General features: G+C 33.1%; 1 protein-coding gene and 1 pseudogene across 12 annotated transcripts in view; one reads left to right on the top strand and one right to left on the bottom strand.

Moving 5' to 3' along the window:
* Positions 1-565: 565 nt before the first annotated feature.
* NEK1 (NIMA related kinase 1) overlaps positions 566-12562 on the bottom strand; it is a 220342-nt gene continuing 208345 nt past the window's right edge. For all 12 annotated transcript variants that reach the window (XM_070505065.1, XM_070505062.1, XM_070505061.1 and 9 more), the window contains 4 exons: positions 9329-9537; positions 8168-8298; positions 7864-7996; positions 566-1820 (listed from right to left, as the gene is read on the bottom strand). In XM_070505065.1, the coding sequence (XP_070361166.1) occupies positions 1807-1820; positions 7864-7996; positions 8168-8298; positions 9329-9537 (487 nt within the window). In that variant the 3' untranslated portion in view covers positions 566-1806. The remainder of the gene's footprint in view (positions 1821-7863; positions 7997-8167; positions 8299-9328; positions 9538-12562) is intronic.
* On the top strand, positions 10775-11609 carry LOC139044800 (divergent paired-related homeobox-like; annotated as a pseudogene).

Here is a 12562-nt window from a genome sequence, read left to right on the forward strand (position 1 = left end):
CCAGATTATCGTGATTAGCTATCCTCATAATACTAAATTAGCCCTTTTCAGCTATAACATTCTATGAATCTATAGATGCTTCCACACTTCACCTCCAACTCCTATAAGAGACTTTACTGAACAATAGTCCAACATCTGTAACAGACTTTATTGAACAGTAACAGTCGTCTGCCCCACTGGCACAGACAACCTTTCCATAATAACACTCCAGATTCACTCATACCGATTGACTGGAGATAGCAAAAATTCTGTTTGTCAGCTCTATTCTTGTATATATGACATCTTTTGAAGTATGCCTAAATGACCTTTTCTACCGTGTTATACCCTTAATTGGTTTTCTAATAGTTGTAATATGTGAAGAATTAGCAAATACCCCCTCCCCCCAAATCACTCTCATCTTTCAGGACTGTAGAGAGAATTAAAGTGCCGAATTCAAATATTCTTCCATTTAAAAAAGAGAAGGAAATCATCAGGTAAAACAACCAAATGAAAGTATTCCCAGCTCTGTATAATAGCGTTCTATTGATAATAGTGCTAATAAATAAAAGAAAACCAATAGTGCACCTCAGGTAGATAATACAAATTTAATCGTAATATCATAAAATAAACAAACATATAAAAATCAAGTATTTAGTTTTGGATGTTAGAAATAATATACATAATAAATTCAGCATAGTACAGATAGTGCTGCAAGAAAAGATTTTATTGTTCAAATTACAGATTATGCCAATCAGGCTGCTTTGTACTCAGAGTTTCAAAAATCCTGCTTTTATTACCAAAAGCATCTGGACCTTTGACCTCGCTAATGAAACCATGTAATACCTGGCATATTGCAAGTGAAGCTGTGTAACCATTGTCTTAATGACCTAACTAAATCCTCTCCTAATGGAAATAAAAGAGGAAAACATTTCCCCCCTTTGGAATGCTAGTTACCAAAACTGTCACAGTGTCCAAGTACAAATGATTCTTTTCTCCTTTTTAATCTCATATTGCCCTTGAAGCACATACATGAGAGAAAGTCAGAAACAAAAAGGGCAACTTTATGCTATACGCTAGGTCAATGTTAAAATTCAGACTAACTTTTAGATATAATATTCCTGGTTCTGTTCTTTAAAGAGAAGCAGAAGTAATTAACCAACTTTTTAAATATCAGGAAATATAATTTTTCTATTCTTTCATAATCAAATTTTTCAATGATTTTTAAGACTGTTTCTACAGCCTGTTTCCACTGAGCTAGTTCAAGAGACACACTGGTTGAAAACGGATCGTGAATATAAACTTTAAGGCTAAAACTTCCATCTTCCAAACCTAAAGATTTAAATAGAGCCCTTGACAAGGTTATTTAATACAGAATTGCTGGTCATTAAAATAAGTAGACAGAAAAAAGGGGCACGTTTAAATACTTAAATGAAAACCCATAGGCAGGTCTTTCACAACATAGGTAATTCTTTTAACCTAAAGACACCTGCTGAAAGTGAAAGTTCCCTTACCGCATGGTAAATCTTCAAAACCATTAAGTCCGGTTCTGGACCGATGTCTCTTATGCTTTGGTTGGATGATTTAATAAAGTATATATTCTGTAGGAGGTAACTATAGAACTCAATGAACAAAATAAATAGATAAAATACTAGAATCTTAATTGAAAAATGGCATGTTTCTCCATATTTTTCATGCAATCTGCATGCCCATCTTAAATCTGATATTTCATTTATAAAAAATTGCTACATTTCCCACGGAAGCTTGTTATTCTGATGAGACAAATTTAAATGCCTTCATACAGTTGAGGATTAAATAATGTTCTGAGGATTATTCATCATTATCTGTAGAAAAAAGAAAAAAATTTAATTCACTTCATTACAAATCAAGCTGTGTATATCTTAGTAAAAAACTCATTCTTTTTCATGTTAAAGGAAAAGAGCTTTTATGTAGTTTTAAATGTAGTTTTTATTATAATATCACATACTCAGTATAAAAGTATTCAGATAATACAATGAGGATAAAGTGAGAAGCAAAAATCACCTATAAGCCAAAATCAACCAATGTTAACAATTTCATATAAATCTTCCCAGATTGCTTTCTTATGCATATACAAATATCTTTTTAAAAATTACAACAAAATGCAGTTTTGAGACATGAGATTTTCCCTTTAGGACACATAATGGATGGAAAGATGTATAAATAAGCGATAAAGCAAGATTATAAAATGTTAATGGCAGAATTTAGGCGGTGAGTATATGGGTGATAACTGTAAAGTTCTTTAAACTTTTCCATATGATGAAAATTTTACAATAAAATGTTGAAAAAGAATAAATCAGGGATATATTGCATGTCAACTTGAATGGCTGCATGATATTTTATTTTATGGACGTGGCATAATTAAATTAACCATTCCTATTTACAGACATTTTGGTTATTTCCAATTTTTCTTTACTCTAAAAAAACACTGTTGAATGAATTAAACAGACTGCTTAATTTGATCTTACATGACAATCACTGCCTTCCACACTCTAGAACAGTGACTTTTCACTAAAATCCAAGTGTCATCTCAAATCACTGCACTGCTCAAACCACCCCCAACCCCCCAGGTCCCCTCTGCCTCAGGACAGAACCTATGCTCCTTATATGGACTGCAAAGCCCTTCATGATGTGGCCTTTAAATATTTCCAGCTTTATCTGCTTTCATTGCCCACCTTCCCCAACTGTCTCTATAATTGATGCTTTAGTAACACTGAATTGCTTATAGTTCCCCTGATACATTTTGCATCCCTCTATGTATAAGTGCATGTACTGATTGGGGGACAAATTCCTATTCATCTTTCAAAATCCAACTTTGATGTCCTCTCCTCTAGGAAGAATTACCCTGACACCTTTATTTCTTCCAATATAGCTGAATTATTACTTTATGTAACACACATTTTATTGTTCCCAATGTTACACATCACTCTGTACTATAATTTACTTATTTTTTACAATTACAAAATGTTTCAAATAGGAAAGTACAGAGAGTAAACTAATAAACACACATGTACCAAATACTTAGAATTAATAAAAGTTAACTTATGACCATATTGGTTTAGATTACTGATTAAGGAAAAACATATTATAGATAGAGAGTACTCTTTTCCAATCTTATTTTTTGCTGAGGACGATTTGCCCTGAGCTAACATCTGTTGCCCATCTTCCTCTATTTTGAGTGTGCACTGCCGCCACAGCATGGTCACTGACGAGTGGTGTAGGTCTGCATCCAGGAACTGAACCCAGGCTGCCGAAGCAGAGCATGCTGAGTTTAACCACTAGGCCACCAGTGGCTGGCCCCTCTTTTCCAATCTTACTGCCTTCTCTTCCTCCCCAGAAGCATTATCAGTATCCTGAAATGGATGAGTATCCTTCCCTTTCATGGTGTTTTACTTCTATTATATATATGCACACCTAAATAAAATTGCTTTTAAATATCATATAAATGGTGCCATGTACTACTTATTCAACTCATCATATTTGTCGGGCTTATCCATATTGATAGATGGAAATTTAGTTCATGTGTTTTGACTGCTGTATAGAATTTCATTACATAAATACAGCACAAAATTCTACCTAAAATGAATGTGGAAGGAAGGTATGTGTTTCCTTCTTAAGAATCTACAAGCTTGGACTGCTGAAATTAATGTTCTCCATGAGGACTTGGTGGCCCCTGCCCATCTACCACTGGCAGTAGTTATACTCTTCTCCTTGTGGAGAAATTTTTTAGGAATAACATAAAGTAGTCTGCACTCTGGATGACTTCTGCCTCTGGATAGTACCTAGTTATGGACTAAGGAGTATTAATTCTACCAACAGCTATAGTTGTAGATGCTTACAAGACCTGCAGTGTAACAGTGTGGGGGAGTTGAATAGTTGAGGCCATCTTTTGAGGTCTCAGATAATTCCCAGTGAAATAAAACAGGAAAGTGTTTTAGACAATCTTTTTAACTTGTACCTTGATGACTGATACCACTTTTGGGTAAACTAGATATAATTTACCTATCCCTTCCCTTTATTACCCTCCCCCTTCCCCAACACAGAAAATAAAATTGTGTAAGCACCATATGCAGATGACATGGTTTTGTCATCTCTTAGATGTGGCCTAAAAGACAATGTCTATAGGACAGGTAGATGTAAGTATTTCCAATAAGAAGGGCTCTAAATAGTTATTCCAAATCCATGTCTAACATTTAGCTGATTTATGATTAACAATACAAAACAGCAAGTTAATTTATTCAGATAATTCTATATATGTGTTACAACCAGTTTAGTAGTTGATATATTAATAAGTTGGAATGGGCTTTAATGAAATGTTTTAAGAAAGGTTGCCACGGTAGGCATCTTCTTTAATTGCTCTACATTTTTTTTTTAGGCTAAAGGAGTTGCTGCTAGGCTTGCTGAGACAGAACCTGAAGGTCCTCATCTCTTTCTCATGTGTGGCAGAGAAAATCTGGTATCGCTTCTTGAGGCATGTATTAGCTTAGCCCGATTCTTGGTGCTTTGGAGGGAAAATGGTCTTCTGTGTAGGCACGTATCCTTTTGAAGCTGCTCAGCTGTCAAAAGAGGATGTCAATTCTACCTTGTGGCTCAGTTGACTGTTATAGGTTCTCCACTTAAGGGGCAATACAACATAAAACTTCTCCAGATACTTGTCAAGCAAAGCTGAACCCCAAGCACACTGTTGCTGATAACTTATAAAAAGCTGTATTGAAACAATCCTTCTGGAGAACTGCCTTAAGTATGAACAGTCTGAATATGAACAGAACTAGTTTGATACTCTCCACAGATTGACTTAAATGGAATAATTTTCTGGCCTCATGACACTAACTTATACTATGCCATATTATGAGACAGAGACCCATGAAACCAAAATATTGTAAAAATTACTGAGGATAACTATCAGTCCATTTTTGTACTGTTTTATAAAATGGGGTCCAAGACCTCAATAAAATCAAGTATCCGCAAGTTCCAGATAATGTTTAAATTTTATATTTTCATTTTGATGATAAAAATAGTCTTTTAATATTTAGGGGAAAAAACTATGTTTTACAGTAATACTTCACAACTGATGGTCATTTTCAAAGACTAAGACTTGAGTTTTTCATGGAGTCTATGGACTTAGATTCTTGGAGTCTGAAAAAAACTTTCCCCTTTAAAGAATCCACTTGTGTATTCAAATTTGAAGAACACTGTACCATAGTCCCTTCTTTTTAAGAATCATGGGAAAATTCTTCTGTTTCAATACCGAAAACAGCTGTCCTTGAGTAACTGACATGTTTTGTCTCAGGAACACTGTGACTCATGTAATTAATTAGGTTTCCTTCGTTGCTAGAAAGATTAGCACCAAATTTGTGAACTATTTTCACAAAACATAGAGACCTATTGGACACGAACTTTGTATTCTTACTTCAATCTTGGCTTAATAGTATCTTGCTTGAGCTCACTTGCCTGATATGTTGACTTTCCCAAACATTGTTTTTGACAATTTTGTCTTGTACTGTATATATTTTTAGATGCAATCTTAAACTTTTTTGGAACAAGATGGAATATAAATAAATCTTTTAAAAATTTATATTGCCAAAATCAAGCATCAACATTTAAAATCTCAATTTTAGTCTACAAATCCTACCTTTAAAGTAATAGGAGTAATTTTGTCACAAATATTCTAGAAATCAATTATTGTTCAAAATGTCTAGAATCAGTTTACAAATTCATTTCAAAAATTAGGCTCATTACTTCATGGTGAAATACTCAAAACAAAAAGACCACGTATTATTTATCTTGATTACCCACTTCAGTCACTAAACGTAGTTTCAAGTAACTTTAAGCCTTTTCCAAAAAAATTAAATGCTCCCAAAATAGAAACTTGTATCAAGAAGGACATTCAAAAGAACCTGGTATATAAGTTTCAGGGAAATTCCAAAAGAGAAGTTTCAAGATATTTTGTGTAATGGAACATCTTCATTAGAGTTAAGTCTGTATCTCTACTTTGAAGAAGCTAGTGTTTATTTGGATATGTAAATTCTTACAGTTTTCTCCAAATTGGTGTTATAGTCTTTTAACAATTTTTTAATAGAAAAGAGCTCCCTTAAGTTTCTATTGATAGATTTCATAGCAACCACCATAAATATGAAACATTATTCTGTTTTTGCCTTTTTATCTGTGATAAGCTTAACTACTAAGGGGGCTAAAGAAAACCATAATGAAGAATAAATGCAGCACTAATTACTGGCTTATGAAGGAGTGGTTTATATTCAATACATTACACATTGCTAATGGCCCTAACATTTTCCTGACAGTTATTCTGTTAATGTAAGAAGAATAGGAATGAAAATGCAGTGGTATCTGAAGCTATAAGAGTACCTACTGTACCTGAAGACTTCCTAGTTTTGATTTAACAATAACTATTAGTTTTTACAAGATTTTTACTTCCATTAAAGCAATTCAAAGAAGCATTTTTGCTGAGCTTTATGGTGAAGGTAAGCCTACATAATCGCAAAATTGTTCCAAAAATAAAAAACATTCTTGAATTTTATTTAACAAACTTAATTTTTCATAAGTAAAAATATAAAATATTTTCATAAGAACCCTGGCTCTGAAATACCTGAATTGACTATTAACACTATTCCTATGAACACTAAATCCAGGTATTCATGATCTCATGCCCAAACGCATCTACAGTTTAGAAACAGACCTTCTTATTTCCAATATCAGTACTCTCCTAGGTATCCCGAACATGCTGCTGGGTTGAACTTTATAAAACACCTGTTTCACTATGTCAGTCCTTTCAGTTAAAAAATCTTCACTGATTTCCCCTATGTGTTTTAAACAGTTCACAGTATCTAATCACAAAGACTAATTCTCAACAATAAGCTTCCAATATGGTAAATTTAATCCTAATACACATTAATTATTGGTTCATTCTATTTTCCCCATAAGTTATACCCCCTACATTTATTTCCATTTTTTACAGTCCAATCTCCCTTTCTCTAACTCCTACTACACTGAAAAGTATTTTAGAATGAGCATTTCTATACATAGTTTTATACTTTCTTTCTTCTATTTACGTTTCATCACCCAAGAAAATTATAAACAACATGTAAGGAAAGACTATGTCTTTTAATGTCCACAGTAATGAAGTGCTAGGCATACAAGAAGCACTCAACAAATACTTTGAAAACTAACCACAGTCCATTAGACTGGAGAGCATTTCTTTGTTTTATAGCAAAGGAAACTGAAACTTAAGACAAAATAAATCACTAATGTCACATTACTAGCTTGTTGCAGAGTCAGGACTATAACCTGGTCTCTTGGTTCCATATTTAGTGTTCTTGACTAAATTTAAGGGGAAAACCCATTTTTAACTTTAATAACTTTTAACAAAGTCCTATTATATTTGAGTGATTATATAAGTGTTTTCCAAATACAAAAATGGTTCCCATTCAAAACACTATAGATGAACTCCACTAACTCTGAATGCAAGAGATTACATTTGGTATTATTTAGGAGAAATTGCACATATTGCTGAAGCCTATGTGTCTAAAAGTTTAATACTACATCTAATTTCTACAGTTGTCCAATAAGGAGGCTTTTAAAAAAGTCTCATTCAAATGTTACTTATAAATTAAATAAAAATATTGACTTACAGAACTGAAGTCAACAAAAGTATATGCCAGCATCAGTAAAAGTACCTGACACAGTTACTTTTATAATTGCTTCAAAGTACTAGATATGGTTTCAATATAGACTTCACCAAAATGCATGTGATATAAGCTCATCAATTAATATTTGTCATTTCATTTTTTGCACAACTATTTAAAATATAAAGACCTGAGGAAATCTTACCTTCTTGATAGGCTCCATCTGCCATGACTAGATGAAGAATCTTGGCATAAAGATGTTGATGTTCATTTCCCAAAATATTCTGAACTACTGTTGAACTAATCTCAATATTTTCATCTTCATCTTCATGAATAGCCTATATTAAATTCCCAAATATAAATTAATATTTGAATACCAACTTTCTTTAATTGGAGACGTCATTTATTATTTGTAATAAATCTATTGACCAATAAAGATCACTGACATTTCACTAGTCATTAAAACAGAGCATATTTCAAAACTAAGTTTTAACTGATATTTTACTTACTTTTATTTTCTCATAAACCTCAAAGAACTTTTCAAAGCCTATTTCCTGCTCCAGGTGAAGTCTCAGTTCCTCTAAATGGTTAAAGACACTGTCATATTCACATTCACTAGTTATCTCACCATCACTGTTATCTAAAAAAACACAAATAACAAGATGTTTTACGATTACAAAGACTGAATAATTCTTACCCTAATAGACTAAAATTCAATGACAAGTGAATGATGTTACTGAAACAGACTACTTGTTCTTAGATACAGTTTCTGACATTATAATATTTGTCATTTATGTAAGTAAGAAATGTACATATAAATCTGTCTTAAAAAAATTGTTACTTTGGAAATCTTTTTTTTATAGCCTTAAACAGTAAATCAGGCTAGGATAAAAACACTCCTAGAGATGTCTTCTAATTTAGTAAGAAATAGAAAAAGCATACTCATATGTTCTGCATTTAGGCAACTAAGCCTATTATTTTTAAAAGCTGATATTAAACATGGGCCAAAACATGAAAGAAAGGCATGCAGAAGGCAGATGACCTAAGATACACATCATAAAACTTCAGGAAAGCACCTAATAAGTATTATAAATGCTCTATATGTTTTATGTCATGTATATGCCAAAGATACTTTGAAAAATTCTAGTAAAAGACAAAATTACTGAAGAATCATTCCTTTTCACATTAGCTCTTCTTCCCAAATAAGTACAGTTATTGAAACATACAAATTTTCAATGCACCTTAGGCGTAATGCTATCAACAAAAAATAGTTTCTAAACAACAACAAAAAATGAGTGTCAAGATCTTAAAAACTGCTTTTACTATTAACCCTGCTGGTTAATCACCGTATGTGGAAGCTCTTTGTAAAACATAAACTGCTAAGAAACTAAGTTATTATCTTTAGTACTAGAGAAATAAGTCAAGAAATGGAGGATTAAAGAATAAAAATGCTTCAATAAAGCATTTCCATAATTTAATGGGAAAGAAATGGAACTGTGTATGCACATTTGTGTGACAAGAAAAAAATGCATAAAAGTCAGAGAACAGAATCATGCTTCAGTTTTATTTACAGTTGGAAATAGTTCATATCAGATATCAGAAAAATATAATCTACTTGAAATATTTGTACACACTGAAAAAGGAAATGGCCCAGAATCATGATCACGCACCCGAGTGCCATTCTTCATTTAGGGCACTTTCACTGCTGGGATTGTCATCCTCATCCGCCAGCTCTGTCCCATTTGCAGTCTGCTCTATGTCACTGTTCTTTAAGACTGATTCCTCCTCCTCGCTGTCTTCTTCCCCAGGTTGTTCCCTAAGTAACTGCTCCATAGAGGCCTGAAGCTCTTGTAAGTCTGTGTCAGTTTCTTCAAACACACTAAAATTCAAAAAATGAAACTAAACATTACCCAAACTCTACCTTATTCTGAAATTTTACAACTCAATATGCATGCACTCCTTTCTACTTAATAGTACTAATAGCGGATAAAAAGAAATCTGAAAAAATTTACATAGTTTTTAACGAAGGAAACAAGGATTAATACAATTGATAAATAAAGCACATGACACACATGCTCAAATAAATAAACCAGAAGATGACTTGTTTAAAATGGTCCTGATTTGTCAAAGAGAATCACATAACTATCACTATTATTCACGCTTACATTTTGAAAGAATGTTTCAATATTTTAAGAGGCCATACTAAAGAGATTTTTCACTTGCTTTCTAAAACAAATACTTAATACTCAAACATTTTTCTTTTATGCTATTTTGTAGGTTCAGTAAAATCTTGCTGTGGATGTACAATAGTTGTACACTACACAAAAGCTTTCCATATAAATGTTCACTGGGCATTTGAACTCTCAGAAATGGAAATACTTAGGGAATTATACGTTCAGATTAATAGGATGATCTAGTAAATAAAAATAGTCACCAGAAATCTTATCTTTAGATGGTTATTCTTGAAAATATTTCTAAAGTACATAATAAATACATTTTACTGTGTAATTAGAATACACTAACCATAATAATTTTCACTGGGGAATCTTGTTTCCAAGCATTGCTCTGGATATTAACTCTATTTTCATGGGATTATAGATGCTGGAATGAACTAATTTATGCAAATATCTTACATTTATGTTGTACTTTTAGTTTATTAAGCAGTTTGATCTTATTATTTAAATTTTATCCACACAAAACTAACTTTAGAGGCATGGAAACTGTGAATCAAAGTGTTTAAATGACCTGTTCAAGGCCACACAGTCAATAAATGACAAATACAGGATTGACATCTAGTGTTCTGACCACTTCTAAAACATTCAAGAAATGTGCTCATCAACTTTATTTCTCTTATGATTTGCTTCTTTCTCCTAAAGTACCATGCAAAATGAAAAATTTGTAGACTAATATTTAATTGAGGTTTTAGATGTATGAAGTCTTATGAAAGAGATTATGTACCCACACTGAGGATTTTATCCACCAGAAAAGCAAGGCTAAATAGAATATAAGGGCTGATTAAGGTCAGTCTTAAATTTTGGACTCTAATCAAGTAAACAAATATTTACTGAACTAAAATATAAACAGTGTTATGTGAGAGCTTGAATAAAATTTCCATTAATGGAAAAAGAAAATCTTTTAATGTAGAAATATCTTTATTTTGTATTTATGTGTACAAACGTCTACATTTTGACTTTGTAGTGGCCATAGAAAAGCAAGCATTGGTTGCTGGACCAGAGCAAAGGAACATACCTAGGTTACAGGATGTCAGCTCCAGGAGACCTTCCTAAAAGAAAGCACCAGAAATATCCACAAAGGAAACAAACCATGTTCACTGAGAACCAATGATCAGATTTGCAGCTCCTGTTCAGTAAGAACCCATATCCCACCTCCAGCCTTCAGAAAGAAATGGCCTCAAAACTGGAGATACATCCAACAGTAGTGCAGGTTTTGTTCAAGAACCACAGAGGAAAACTGAAGAAAGCCAAACACAAGCATATTCAGCAAAAACAACAAGAAGCTCAACAAGAACATTTAGCTAAGGGAGGAGTCAAGACCAGCTCTTCAAAGACAAATATGGATACACCTCCCAGATCCCCTAATGGTGGCTACCCTGCATCCCTAGATTTATACAGATCATCTAATACTTTCATTCCAACTCAGCATATGCCCCGCAGACCACTTTGTTGGCCAGAAAATAGTTCATTTTGGTGGCTGCAAAGACCCTAACATATACTGCCTCTAACCCATTTTGGAATCCCAAGTTCTTTCCACAAGCATCAATGCTAATGCTTTCTGCTCTTCATCTCCACAAAGAACTTGTCAGTGAGGGAAGCTAGACACAAAAGGTCACGTGTTGTAATGATTTGTAATGATTCCCACACAGGGAGTACTTTTCAGCCATAAAAAGGAACAAACACAAGATACGCACAACATGGATACATTTCAACAACATTATGTTGAGTGAAAGAGAAAAAGACACAAAAGACTACATACTGTATAATTCCATTTATTTGAATTCCTAGAGCAGGAAATATTGTAGTGGCAAAAAGCAGAGTAGGGGCTGCATATGTGGTAGAAGGAATTGAGCAGACAGAGGCACTAAAATTTATTGGGATGATGGAAAATTTTCATGTCTTAATTAAGATAGAAGCTACCTGGGTGTACAAATTCATCAAAACAGAGAACTGTGATGCTGAATTGTATACTGGAAAGTGGCTAAGAGACTAGATCTTAAATGTTCTCACCACAAAAAAAGAGACAATAATTATGTAATAGGATAGAGGTGCTAGCTCCCACTATGGTGGTAATCATTTTGCAATATATAAATGTATCAAATCAACAGGCTGTACACCTTAAACTTACACAATGTTATATGTCAATTATATCTTAAAGTTGGAGAAAACAGTTTTTAAAAAAAGAATAAAATCTGTGCATTTTAGTTTACATAAACTATACCTCCATAAAAATAAATATATAATGAGGCTAGGATGGACAGTATCTTTTTCTCTTCTTCCTGCTTCTTTGTCTTGATTTTATTTTTTTTTCCTTAAGTATTGTTCAGCTAAGAAGTCAGTGTCAGTAAGTGGAGAGTTGGCTGATTTTTCTACTTTTTATTTTTCAGTCACCTCCCTGGGCATCACTTTATATCACGATAACCACCCAAATATCTCCAGCCCCCAAAGATTTCTATTTTTTTTTTTTTTTTTTTGCCTCCTCTCTACTCTTCTTAAGACAATGGAAACACAATAAACTCTTCCAAGGAAGTTCTCAAGCCTTCTGATTCCTTCCTACTAACCCTTCTCTCCTTGAACATGTGACATCTATGAATAAGGTGACATGTGATCAATTAAAAAAAAAGAAACAAAAAGTATCTAATTAGAATGCGAAAGAGAGAGTGTCTAATC

This window comes from Equus asinus, chromosome 3 (genome assembly GCF_041296235.1).
Source record: "Equus asinus isolate D_3611 breed Donkey chromosome 3, EquAss-T2T_v2, whole genome shotgun sequence".
Taxonomy (NCBI): domain Eukaryota; kingdom Metazoa; phylum Chordata; class Mammalia; order Perissodactyla; family Equidae; genus Equus; species Equus asinus.